General features: G+C 40.7%; 1 protein-coding gene across 2 annotated transcripts in view; it reads right to left on the bottom strand.

Annotated features, from left to right (window-relative positions):
* The window catches only part of LOC136872721 (intraflagellar transport protein 74 homolog), a 102,422-nt gene extending 98,687 nt beyond the window's left edge, over window positions 1-3,735 (bottom strand). Inside the window, exon 1 of one of the 2 annotated variants that reach the window (XM_067146548.2) lies at window positions 3,437-3,735. In XM_067146548.2, the coding sequence (XP_067002649.1) occupies window positions 3,437-3,601 (165 nt within the window). In that variant the 5' untranslated portion in view covers window positions 3,602-3,735. The remainder of the gene's footprint in view (window positions 1-3,436) is intronic. The other variant, XM_067146549.2, reaches the window with a different exon arrangement.
* Between the last annotated feature and the right edge of the window lie 10,957 nt (window positions 3,736-14,692).

The following is a 14,692-nucleotide window of genomic DNA, read 5'->3' as shown; positions in this document are numbered from 1 at the left end:
TGGAAACAAGGAGCTGGAAATAGTAGAACACTTCAAATACTTGGGAAGTGAACCAACAGAAAATGGAAGACTGGATATGGAAATTAGTAGACGGATACAACTGGGGAGTGCCCAGGTATAGAGACTAATATGGAATAACGATATACTATAAAGATATAATATCACTTCCCAGCCATGACTCAGCTCCTATTACATTATCTGGGAAATATTATATTCAATGACATATGAAGCAAAAAACTGGGCAATGACTCAGACAGATGAGAGTGGAGTACAGGCAGCTGAAATAAAATTCCTCAGGAGTGTGGTACAAAAGACAAAAAGGGATAGATTGAAAAAATTAAGATATATGACTACCGCATGTGCTCACCAATAACTTATTAGTGCCTTGGCTCTGCGCGCAGTGACTGTCTTTTCTTTACTTCTTGCTGCTTTCTCGCGGATGACATGGTCGGGCCAGTCGACAAGGCTGCCAACATCTCTAGTTAAGAACTAAAACAAAGGGAGTCTGGGAGCATAAACCCCCAGGCTAGAGCCACCACAAAGCGGTGTTAGGCCTCTAGTTTCCTGTAAACACCATTGGGCTGGGAAGAACTGGGAGAAAGGAGACGAGTTGCTCGACTGAGTGGTATGTTCCGAGCTGTCAGTGCAGAAATGGCGTGGAATGACATTAGTAGACGAATAAGTTTGAGTGGTGTCTTTAAAAGTAGGAAAGATCACAATATGAAGATAAAGTTGGAATACAAGAGGACAAATTGGGGCAAATATTCATTTATAGGAAGGGGTGTTAGGGATTGGAATAACTTACCAAAAGAGATATTCAATAAATTTCCAATGTCACCGAAATCATTTAAGAAAAGGCTATGAAAACAACAGATAGGGAATCTGCCACCTGGGCGACTGCCCTAAATGCAGATCAGTATTGACTGACTGATTGGCCTGGACAAGATCACTGGTCTGGATTGGTTAGGGTAGGGGTATACAAAACAACTGGTACGGATAGGTTAGGGTAGGAATGGACAAGACCAGTGATTGGGAAATAAGCAAAAGGGGTCTGGGGATGTAAGCACCCAGATCAAAGCTGCCACAAAGCTGTGTTAGGCCTCTAGTTCCCTGTTCAAGAGCTCCTTCTGCTTAGAACAGAAAGTGCTTGAATTCCTTACCGCCGCTGCAGCATTGTACCCTCCTCTGCATTGAGGTAAATTTGATATAAAATCATTCATATCCTGTATTCAGCATTGTTTCTTTTATATGTCCTGTTTCTTTGTGTTTTTATTCTGCCGGGGTTGGTAATACAATCTAGTTATTATGATTGACGTGAATGACGTCGCATGCAACTTTATGCTGGCCAATAGGAATGCAAGTTTATAGTTTAGCAATGGACAATAGTTAGTACTCCTCTTCTTAGGTTATAAAAGTAAATGTGGTTTTTGGGGCGGGATGGTGAGTTCCAGGACATCGCAATGAACACATCTCTCCTCTGAAAGGAATTCCATTTATGATTTGCTTAAATTCTACTTCCTAATAATGCTACTAAGGTGTGAGCACGAGCAGTATTTCTACCATGAAAGAGCTATATGTGCAAAATCTAAATAACACACTGGAACAGAACAAATTGAGATGGTTTGGAGATGTGGCATGGATGACGGAGAAAAGACTTTCAAGACAAGCACTGGAAAGACAGATGACAGGGAAGAGAGGACGAGGAAGAGCAAGATTACGATGGATGGACTCTGTGAAGAACAGCAGAGGACAACGGAACATGGACTGGAACACAGTGTTGGATGGGGAATGGTGGAGAGATACAACACAGTGGAGAGGAACCATATTTGTCCCCACCTGGTGTCAGTTGTAAAAGGGGAAATTAAAATGATGGTGATGATGGTGATGATGATGATGATGATGATGACGACGGATATAACTTATTGGGTCTTTACCACTCCTTACCACCTTACTATCCCATAAGCTATTTAGGCCTATATTTTTAGGCTACATACCATTTCCCACCAATTGTAATTACTTTTTAAAAACTCTCTCATGCCTTTCTATCAACAATTATGGTACTGCCTAACAGTCCTATACCGGGCGAGTTAGCCGTGCGGTTAGAGGCGCGTGGCTGTGAGTTTGCATCTGAGAGATAGTGGGTTCGAATCCCACTGTCGGCAGCTCTGAAGATGGTTTTCCCTAGTTTCCCATTTTCACACCAGGCAAATGCTGAGGCTGTACCTTAATTAAGGCCACGGCCGCTTCCTTCCAACTCCTAGGCCTTTCCTATCCCATCGTCGCCATAACATCTACCTGTGTCGGTGCGACGTAAAGCCACTAGCAAAAAAAAAAAAACTCCTACTTTTATAGCCTTCTTTTGTATTGCATTTATTGTTAACTATGACAAAAAAGAGTTTTGTGATCACTTATGCCACCTATATCACTTCATTTTCTCTATAGAGCTCATCTGGTTTTACCAGATTATTCTTCCTTCTAGTTGGTTCCATCACTTTCTGACTCAGTTACCGTATCCTTTTCAGATTAATTTATTTACCATTTGTTGGTCATGCTTCCTGTCATGCTACAATAATGCTCCTTTGTGTATCGTTTAGCACACAGCTAATATATTATCAAGTAAATCCGCAAGAGCGTCAGCACCACCGTTACGAGAAACATCAAACCGCCTATTACCTTTATAGGTGAGCTTTACACCTGGAATTCACCGGGCAAGTTGGCTGTGTGGTTACGGGCGCATAGCTGTGAACACGCACCCGGGAGATAGTGGGTTCGAATCCCACTGTCGGCAGCCCTGAAGATGGTTTTCCGTGGTTTCCCATTTTCACACCTGGCAAATGCTGGGGCTGTACCTTAATTAACACCACGGCCACTCCCCATTCCTAGGCCTTTCCTGTTCCATCGTCGCCATAAGACCTATCTGTGTCGGTGCAACATAAAGCAAATAGTAGGAAAAAAAAAAACAGGAATTTTATGTTCATTCTTCTTTCACCAGTATGAATACTCCCCCTCCTATGATAAACATTCCAGTTCCATGAGAAAATTTCCACATCCACATCACTTCCCAGCTATATCTGGGAAATGCATATATATGTTCTAAATTTCTTAATTCTATTCCTTTCTTTATAATATCTGTACAGGTCAATAATAACAACTTTATGTACCAGTACTGATAATTCTTACTTGAGTTCTATCAATACTGATCTGCATTTAGTGAAATCACTTCACTTGAGTGAAATCAGAGGTCATTATTTTTAAAAACTAAAATGTTCAAGCATTCAATCTGTAGGTCTACTTGGAAATTTCTTGTTGCTTGTGAAAATAAATCATCAAAGCTGTTGTGAACGGTATTAGATTTTTTTTCTTTTTGCAATTGCGAGATAAATGAGCTTGTCAGATATTTTTGCACAATCTAACATAACCTAGATTTACAAATTACCAGTCGGGAAGCAATTCCACGCCGTGAGACAGGTCTATCTTCACCTACACGCTTAACTGGATGACTTCTCTCTTCAAGGCGTAAACTGTCACCAGTGTCTTCTGATACAGATCGAGATGTTGTGGAATGATTTGGTGAAAGTGAGCTTACAATTGGCCGCTCCATCCATTTATCACCCAACACTTTGATTTATAACATTTGTTATAACCAAAATATCTCGGTACCTTCGTTTAAAGTTCCCAAATATTCCGAAGTAAACAAACAGGAAGCAATCGATAATTGAAGTGCACTGCATAGCTATCGATACTTATGTCTAGCGCCTGACAATGTGCAGCCACTCGGAGTAACTCGGCTAAGTTCGGTCCGTGACCTATGAAATACAATATGGCCGGCAGATAAGCAGCTGATGGTAGTCGGAAACTCGGCCGACTGGAACCCTCGCTGCGCCCTAGAGCGACGCATCAAGTCAGCCGTGTCGACAAGCTAATATTGTTCGACAATCACCCACCACGTTTGCAGTTAAGCTCCCTACATTGCCCTGCTTCCTCAACTTTCAAATGCGCACAGTTCGTAGAAATTATTTAATCTTAAATCCCATCATAGCTCACACCGATATTTACAAATCTTAATTTCTACACTACCTTCTTAAATCAACCATGCAACTCCAGTATGCGAAGGTTTTTGAAAGTAGGTAAATGAATAAAAAGTTACCACATTACCGCTGCGTATGTTTCATAGATTTCACTTAAGTTTTAAAATCTTCCTGTTGAGAGGTTTCTATTGAATTTTATAAATCGCTCGCACTTCTGTAAATAATTTGTGACAATGTTAATTATAAATGGCTTTAAAAATATTTCTAAAAAGAACTGTGGAAGCCCATCATTACAAGTGTCACATTATATTTCTCTCGTGAATTTGTCTTTCATGAGACTGGAGCAGTTTAGTAATTCATTTCGAGGAAGGTAATGCAGAGCTGCAATAAGAAAATCAGAGACAATTGTCAGAAGCGATACAAAAGATGACTAGATTCATAACAAAGAAATAGTGACCTTCCATTATCGGATGGATGTGTTATTTCATGCTTCAAAAGTACCACGTCCCCCACATAATGTTTCAAACATTGAAACATTAACCTGTTAATTATCGGTTACTATTCGAAGAACTTGAAAACCACCGAGTGAGTTGGCCGTGCGGTTAAGGGCGCGCAGCAGTGAGCTTGTATTCGGGAGATAGTGGTTAGAACCCCACTGTCGGCAGCCCTGAAGGTGGTTTTCCGTGCTTTCCCATTTTCATACCAAGCAAATGTTGGGGTTGTACCTTAATTAAGTGCACGACCGCTTCCTTCCCACTTCTAGCCCTTTTCTATCCCATCGTCACCATTAGACCTATCTGTGTCGGTGCGAAGTAAAGTAACTCGTAAAACTTGAAAACCATGTTCTTTGACTGCTTCAATGGCATCTAATGTAAATTTTGCCACCTGCTTTCCAGTTAGCGAATAAGTGAAATATAACGAAACCGGGAGACTATTCTATAAAATGTTGGCAATCCCTTGAATAGAATACATAGTAGTTTCTTAGCCAGCTTGACTTCAACGCCCAGTTCATCTCTGTCGACATCTCTCATGCCGAAACATGTCTCAAGCTTCTATCATATTGTAGTAATATTTGAATACTGGTGTCCCATTGCTATCGGAAAGTTAAATATTGCAAAGTCCATAACAAATATACTAGTTAGTAATTGTAACGAGGGTATTGCCTAATATTTGGACACTGATATTCCATTACTATCTTAATGTGCGCCAATAGAATATAGCCGACAGATGTTACCCGAGCACGGCCGAGTATAGTCGACAGATCTCCCCGAGCACGGCCGAGTATAGCCGACAGATCTCACCCGAGCGTAGCCGAGTGGCTTCACATTGTCAGGCGCTAGACACAAGTGCTATCGATCATCCATGGCCATCGAGGACCAAGTCCAAGCAAGACCAACTACAATAATATCTCAGACCTTAACCGACCTATCGAAACTGTCCATAATGGCGGCAGCTGGAGTGCTACCATGTGTTTGTTTTGATTTGTGTAAGCCGTGTTGTTACCAAATATTTCCGGAAATTTGAAAATATTTAATCGTACATTATATTTATTTATAGTCTTAAGAAGGTTACAGATCATCTTTCAGTGCTGTAAGAAGCTATTTGTTCTCAAAGAGCTTATTTATTCCAACAATATCGGTGGTGATAGGGTTAATGTTGATTCTCGTGTTCTTCTCTGAAAGTTTATTTCTTCATATTTAGTTACCTATTTATAGTTTAATGTGCTGTGTGCCTGGATGAGTAAGAGCTTTAGTGTTCTCATTTCCAAAAGACCTAGTATTAAGACAAAATTGGGTTAAGAGCATTCGTGAGGAAAATTCGAACCGAATCATAGGACTAATAATGTTGTGTGGATTAATCATTTTATCATTTTTGAAATCAAATGTATTGTCAGGGAAGACTTTATATAGGTACTCATAGAAGGTGGTGATCTAATTCGAGTGCCGCGCAAACTTCCGAAGTTTAAACTAATGATGCCTATCCTAGCATTTTCCTTATCAGCCAACGTACCTTGCTACACAGAACATTAAATCAGTCCCAGAAGTCATGACTAAAATTTATTATTTAGAGACTAAATTATTCTTAAACGGTTGTGCAAGAATGATGTAATTAATTTTCAGCGTTTTACAATGAATATGCGTAAACTAACCCTAACCCCATTTACCGTGGAGTGAACATGAGGATTGTGTTTTTTTTTAACATATAAAATACAATTATACCATCAATTCTGGTGAGTTTTAAGCTGACGAGTGCTTTAGATGGTCAAGTGTGTCATACAAATATCGCTTGTACTTACTCAAAAATACAGGTGGATTTTGGAGGGTTGAAGTTTTGTTGGAGAAATTTGTTTGTGTGTTTTACATAATGGGCTGTGGTTAATGGTGGTGTTACATAGTATTTCATGTAAGGTTAATAATGTTCTTTGTTGACATCTATATATCGTATTTGCTGATCGGAGATTCATATGTGAAATAATTTTATACTCTGTGTCTGTTTCAACCTGACGTTGATACAATAATTCTCCCTTCGTTATTTTCCCCTCTGAAATTTCATTTAGACTTACGATACGTTATAACGCTACTTTTGGTCTTTAATTATACATATTTTGAGTTAGTGAGTTGCATTTCATGACGTTCGACTTGTGATATTTTCTTTAGCTGACTCGAAATAAATATACATAACCTTTCCCTCAACCTCTCATATCGCACACCGATGTCCGCCATGTTTATTCTGGATTAGGGTCTGATGTAATTGTAGTTGGTCTTGGTCCAAGACCAAGTCAGAGCGTTGCCTACGAGATATACAAGGCCACGACATAGCTACTGTGTAGAGATGAGAAGAATGCAAGAATGAGGAATGTGGGCTGCAAACACGAACTTCCTGTTCTGCCCAGACAGATCGGCTCTTATCTGCTACACGAAAACATTGACTCACACTTTGCAGTTTGCTGGATTACAACTGACAAGAGCGAAGAGTTTCCAGTAGAAGATAATGTTAAGTCGCCTGGGTAGTAGCGGAATTGCTATAGTAACCATCGCGTCACTGGCGCTGCTGGTGAAAACCCCTTCGCCCCGGGCCTCTCCGGGCATGTGCATTCTTCTGATCTCCCAACAATACTATAGTTTATTATTTGTCGCTGAAAAGCGGCACGACCGTGTTCACGGTTTGGCCGCTAGATGTCAGGTTTCCGTTCTGTTCTTGGCGGACTTTAACATTGTGATATGCGGAGTAATTGTGATGCTGTGTTGATTTTGTACCATTTATTGTGAAAATGGTTTCTGTCGGTGAGTGTCTGTGAGGTTGAGAAGAAGGTGCACTGTTGTGTACCTCTCTATTTCGGATGACACTAAAAAAGCATGAAAATTGACGTTCCATAGTTTCCGTCCCGAGTGCGGTTTAAGGGAGAAATGGATGCAAACTATTTCTAGGCAAAGTGATATAGTAGGATCTCTGTAGGTACCTAGCAATTCTTCTCATAAAACAGATTTCAGTGTAAACACATCAATCAAATGTTCCTGTGTTTTCATTGTGTATCCTGTTCACAAACACTAAAATGTCAAAAGCAGGAAGCGTAGAGCTCCCAAAAATGATGTATTGCCATCAAAATTTTGTAAAAGTTCCGATTCAGATAACGATGAACATACCATACGTCAACCACAAACAAAAAAGGAGTACAAGTCTCGTTTCTATATCAAGGAAAGTCTACCAGTATCTCTGTTAAATCTAAAAAGAGCAAATTAAATACCAGATTACAGAAAATAATCTATAAATTGAGAAGTAGGATACGGGTAATAAAATCAGAAAAAAGTTTTACGGTATTTGGACTTGACCAAAAAGCAAATCAAATTGAAAAGCATGCTAAAATTGGTCATTTAGGAGCTTTATTCCTGTTAGAACGAATTTAATTTTCTTCTTCTTTCTTCATCCGTTTACCCTCCAGGGTCGGTTTTTCCCTCGGACTCAACGAGGGATCCCACCTCTACCACTCAAGGGTAGTGTCCTGGAGCACCAGACTTTGGGTCGGGGGATACAGCTGGGGAGGATGACCAGTACCTCACCCAGGCAGCCTCACCTGCTATGCTGAACAGGAGCCTTGTGGAGGGATGGGAAGATTGGAAAGGACATGCAGAGAAGAGGAAAGGAAGCGGCCATGGCCTTAAGTTAGGTACTATCCTGGCATTTGCCTGGAGGAGAAGTGGGAAATCACGGAAAACCACTTCGAGGTTGGCTGAGGTGAGAATCGAACCCACCTCTCAGTTGACCTCCCGAGGCTGAGTGGACCCCGTTCCAGCCCTCGTACCACTTTTCAAATTTCGTGGCAGGGCCGGGAATCGAACCCGGACCTCCGCGGGTGACAGCTAATCACACTAAGCACTACACCACAGAGGCGAACACAAATTTAATTTTTCGGGAAGAAAAAAGAAATACGGTTAAACGACGCTAAATATTTGCGTAACGGGCATAACATCGCTCACCAAACAGCGGCTTCAATACGAATGTCAAAATATCAGATGTGCGAAGGAAAAGATTGGATCGCTGATAATTAGATAAAGGGCGATTAAACCCAAAGTTATTTATGACCACAATCTCGATCCGCTTATCGGGTACTCTGAGGCACAATTAAAGGAATCGGTAAGAAGTGACAACCTCGCTATCAGATTTCTCTGCTTCTTTCGTGAATTACTTATTTCGTTTAAGCATATTGTAAGAAATACGTTGTAGAAAATAAGTCAAACAATTGCTCTTGGTCTATCTTTGATCTCATATCTGTTTGCCGCCTCCTGAAATTACTAGTTTTAATTATTTTTTATAGTTTTTCATATTCGAACGTGTTGTAATGAGCGGGCGAGACAAAACAGTAAAGAGAACTCTAGTGTCACTTGCCGGAAGTATCTCGAGAACGAGTCTAGTGTGCTGTATTTCCCGGCCTTGTGTATCTCGTAGGCAACGGTCAGAGCCAGTGGAGCCAGTTCAACCGGTTCAACGCACTGTCTCCCGGATGCAAGCTCACAGCCGCGCGCCTCTGACAGCACGGCCAACTCGCCCGGTGCGAGGATAGGAAATGTGCCGGGTGCCGAAGCCTGTCCCACTCCTCTGGGACAATGATTAATGAATGACAGATAAACTGTATTGGAGAGTGTTGCTGGAATGAAATATGACGGGGAAAACAGGAGTACCAAGAGAAAAACCTGTCCCGCCTTCACTTTATCCAGCACAAATCTCACATGGAGTGACCGGGATTTGAACCACGGAACCCAGCGGTGAAAGGACGGCGCGCTGCCACCTGAGCCACGGAGGCTCTCAGCAATTCAATGCCTCCTATTATAACCTGTTTGTTCAATACATCTTTAGTGGTAGTGGCAATTTGACAAGAAAATCCCTTGAAGACAGATGTGATCATCAAGTGGAAAAATGAGAAGATATATCTCCTTGGGGGTAGGGGGCTGGTTGTTTTTTCATCGGATCCTGCGTCTTCGGTCAGTATTGGTAGGGTGGATTCATTTAGATCACCCGTTTCTTCCTTGTCTCCGAAGTCAGTATACGAGCAAGCTGGAGGTCTATAATTCCGGAATTGTGCTGTCCCATCCACGCACTTTTCTTTGTAATTTTCTTCCGGTCCAATCAAGATGTCCGTCGTTGGATTCTTTTTTTGAGGTTTTTCCAGGTCTAGTAGTTGGGTTCTTATTTTGGATCGGTATATCTGAAGCTGTACGATCTTTAGAGGAGTCCGTTTTCTGTTCTTCTGGTGGGGTTTGTGGAGTTTGATTTGATTCTACCTCTGGAGATGTCTTTGATGTCTGCTCTTTGTTGATTTGATTCTCTTTGCACGTGAGGTTTTCGACGAATTTCCTCATTTCTTCTCTGACTCCGGCTAGTATTGTTTCCTGTAATGTCTGCATTTCTCTTCTGATATCTTTGAGTTAGCTTCTGTTACTTGTTTGCCGCATGTGCCGCATGGGGCGTTGTTGTTGCTTTTCCCAGTCATGACAATTGTTTCTTTGATTCCCTCTCTTTGTCTGTTATGTAAATATAATATTTGTTAGCACCGCATAACAATGGCGTTGAGTTCACTCACAAAAAATGATTACTGCCTATATCTTAAGGGGCCCATAGACGTGCAATATTATTGCACAATATCGGGGTTTGTACAATAAAATTGATAGTGTGTATTTAATACTGAAGGGTTGTGCAATATATTGTACGAAATCAAGAAATTTTGAAATATATTGCACAAATCGCAAAATACTGTGCTGTGTGTTGGCAATATTGTGCAATATCCCGTCCTTCCGCCAGTTGATATCAAGAAGGTATCGTAATGGCAGGCAGAAAGGAGGAGAAAAAGTTTATTTTGGAGTTTATCGAAGTATACCATGGCCTTCCGGCTGTGTGGGACGTTAAGTGCAAAGCTAGGAGTTCCTCATACAATTCACCATTCATGCGCAGAAAGTTTCGAAAATCATTTGGTTCCCATTTTCTCAGTTCGTTAAGTAAATTTTCATGAGTGTACTTTTCTCTGTCTAAAAACCACTGTTTGGCCCTTGTGCTTCTTTTCCGTTTCTGCTTCTTTGTGGCACTTACGCCCACGGCGATCAAAACGCAGCAAAGACCAGTGTCACTCAATATAATCACCAAATAAAATACCGGCATGGACTGACTATATATTGCAACGCATATTGTACGTCTATGACCGCTTTGCACAATATATTGCACAACTATCAATATTATCTCCACACGATTCTATTTATTGCACAAACTCGATTTTTGTGCAGTAATATTGTACGTCTATTGGCAGCTAACAATATATTGTACAATCCATTTTGCGCAATAATATTGCACGTCTATGGGCCCCTTTATATAGATTACCTTATGCCCCAAACAACTCAATAATTCATTTACTATAAATTTGTTCACAGTCACTGATATATTGTAGTCGGTCTTGCTCAACGAGCTACTCGTTGGTCTTGCTTCATTCACTCCATTCCTGACCCGGCCGAATGGCTGGAAACTGGCTGTGGATTTTAATTTTCCATTGGATAGCTGAATAAATATTTTCCCTACAAAGTAAACCTACTTGCATATATTCGAATTAACATCGTCTTCTCCAACCATTTATAAATTGCTCTTGACTTTGAAAGTCCAGTCTACGTTGTGCTTCGAATCAGTTCGGTTGTACAGTGTGCACGGTATTTACTTGGTGGTCGCGAGGAGTTTGTTCGTGTTTTGTGTATTGTGAAGTTAGCGTGTGATGGCTGCCGCCAGTGATGGGAGGTCCTTTCTGGATATCTCCAAGTTACCAGTTGAAAAGGAGATTGAGGTGGAAATGGACGATGTTTCTCTAAATAGTCAATCTAATAATCAAAGTTCTCAAGATCCAATACCTAATAAACAAACCACTCAGAATACTCAAAAGTCGACATCTTTGATTAGTTCGGACGAATATACTCGAGAACATTCTGGTCCTTACATTGTTCTAGTAGAATCTGTAACGGACAAAAATGTTGGAGAGCTGCATCCTATGACCTTAGGTCGTTTATTTTATGATCGAAATTTACCAGTAAAATCCATCATACGTAAGGGCAGAAATCGTCTTCAGGTGCAATTTGAGCATGCTACCCAAGCAAATAAATTTTTGAGTCACCCGTTATTAGAATCTATTTGTGCACGTGCATATATTCCAAGCACAAGCATATTCCGTGTTGGTATCATAAGAGGGGTTGATAAAAATTTGACTGAGGAAACTATACTCCAACATCTCAAATCTGACTACATTGTTAAATCTGTCCAGAGATTAAAACGAAAAGCGGTTGTTAATGAGGCTATCGAATACCTTCCTACTGGATCAGTAAAAGTAGTTTTTCGATCCCTGCAGTTGTCACGATATGTCTCTCTTCATAGTGTTTTTCTGGAGGTGGAACCATTTATATTTAATCCCATAATTTGCAAAAAATGCCAGCGATACGGCCATACAGTACGACAGTGTCGTTCGCAAACGTTCCGATGCGGCAAATGTACCTTGTCGCATGCTACGGATAAGTGTATGGAGCAGTATACCAAATGTGCTCAATGTAATGGATACCATCCCACAGGACATGAGTCATGCCCCGAGCACAAACAACAACAGCTTATTAAGAAAATAATGAGCACCGAGCATGTATCTTTTCTTGGGGCCAAGTCCAAGATTTCACCACCTAGCTACTGCCCAGCGCAACACCCCCAACAATTTCCCCATCTTGCTGCTGAACACTCCCCTCCTCCTATTTCAAATCTGAGAAAACGAAAGTTTACTCATATTATTACTCAATCACCCAGACCGCAACCCGCTCAGGGTTATGATCGAGCTGCACACATGGCTATCCTTCGGGATACCCCTAATTCACTTATTGTGCCTATGAACATTAATACTCCTCCCCCACCCCTTTCACAGCCGCAATTCCCGGCTCCTTCAGCAAATGTAATTTCCCCCTTCCATCTTCTGACCAGCCACAACGTCCTGTTTATCGCCAAAAAGACGACTTACAACAGGACATACATAAAATTCTTATCCTACTACTGCAGGCGGTAGGCGGTCACCCTTCTTTACAGCATGTTATTTACCAATTACGTGACCGGCTAAGTGATATTTTTTCTTTATATGATCAATATCGTCCAATGGAATGCTAGGAGTGTCCTTCATAAGAAGAGTGATATTCAGTTAATAATCAATGAAACTCATGCACATGTTATTGCCTTACAGGAAACATGGTTTTCCGAACAAACAAATTTTCTAATCCCAGGATATGATCTTGTGCGGCATGATGGCCCGGGGTATGGAGGGGCGGCATTTCTTATCTAAGTATTTCAAAGGGTGAAAATTTTGAGGCCGTCAATTTGGCCGCTGAGTCTCGTAGTGACGTGCCTTGCGTACAGTAGTACTTACCGTTTTACATACCATACACTTATCAAATTAATGAATACTCTATTAACTACTCTCACTGCACTCCCATAAACTAATTATTACTGGTCTTCTGACGCAAATAAACAAACAGAATCTCCCAAGAAAGAAATAATTGAATGAATCTCTATCCCATGCAAAGCTAAAGTATTATATTCCCTTAATTATTTACACTCGATTACTCAGACCTGTAGTCGGTTTCCTAAGCTAAGAATGAATTACTACGCGCCCATTCCGGCGCTCTATTTCAACAGGACTACATCTTTAATCTCTTATGGAGGGGCGGCATTTCTTATTCATTCTACGATCTCATATCAATCATTACCTATACAGTATTACATTCCACATACTTTTCTTGTCGCCATTTCTTATCGGCAACTACACCTTATTAACATTTATTGTCCCCGTGATATTTATATTTCGAGTTCGAGTTGGTTTCGCTTTTTCCAACAATTTCATCATTTGTCACATATTATCATCTTCGGGGACTTCAATCTGCACCATACAGCATGGGGTGGCATTAGTGATACCCCACGAGGCTCATATCTCCTCACAGCGTCTCAGCAGCATAACCTAACTCTTCTTAATGATGGATCACCCACTCGCCTCACCGTACCTGGATCTCCACCTAGTACGGTTGATTTAACATTCTGTCGATCAATCTTGACCCCTATTATTACGTGGTCAAGACTCTCAGATACACTAGCGACCATTATCCTATATGGATTACGTATGGGGTTGGTAGACCCATACAAGACAGCCCACTTCAATGTCATCCAGCAATGTACGTTCTATACGATCATTTGATGACCAAACATATATATCTTATATGCAATATCATCTTCGTCATAGCTCTGAGCGCATCAACACGTACTCTTCCCTTGTGTCACTTCTTCATCATTATCTTGATATCTATCATCCTCCCAAACCATTCGCCTCTTCTACTCCTCCACCGTTCCAATATATCCGTTGGTGGGATAGGAAATGTCACCAATTAATATTAACACGCAAGGCTTTATTCCGCACATATCGTCGTTCTCTAACGCGAGATAATTATTTACGCTTAAAGAATCATATTGCCAAAACTAAACTTATCTTTAATCAGAAAAGACGTGTTGCGTGGAAGTCGTTCATATCCTCTCTCAAATCTCATATGTCAGCTCTGCATTTATGGAACGCTATTCGTATGTTGTCGCGTGCCTCTCAACATCAAGTACATCGAATCATCCCACGTGATATCATCAATAAGTTTCTGCATTCTCTGACCCCCGACTATGTAATACCTCATTTTGAACTTCCCTCGTATAATGTTCACACACAGTACTCCACTCTAATTCAACCCATTCAATTAAGTGAAATATCAGCTGTCCTCCATTCCGCCTCTAAATCTATCCCAGGCCCGGACTATATTTCATACACTATGCTCCGGCTCTTACCCTTGCGAGCACAAAATGCACTTCTAAATTCTTATAATGATATTTTACTGAATATGCATATTCCACCACATTGGACTGAATTTTTTCTGATACCGATCCTCAAACCACAAAAATCCCCAACAGATCCAAACAGTTATCGTGGTATTGTACTTGGATCTTGTATTCGTAAGACATTCTTAAAAGTATTATTACAAAGACTATTATGGACTATTGAGTATTATCAGTTAATACCTAAATATCAATATGCTTTCCTTAAAGGAAAAAGCACCCACGATCCTATTAATATTTTTAATATT

This window comes from Anabrus simplex, chromosome 4 (assembly GCF_040414725.1).
Source record: "Anabrus simplex isolate iqAnaSimp1 chromosome 4, ASM4041472v1, whole genome shotgun sequence".
NCBI lineage: Eukaryota > Metazoa > Arthropoda > Insecta > Orthoptera > Tettigoniidae > Anabrus > Anabrus simplex.
Note: the sequence above shows the minus strand (reverse complement) of the source record. Positions and strands in the feature narration are given on the sequence as shown.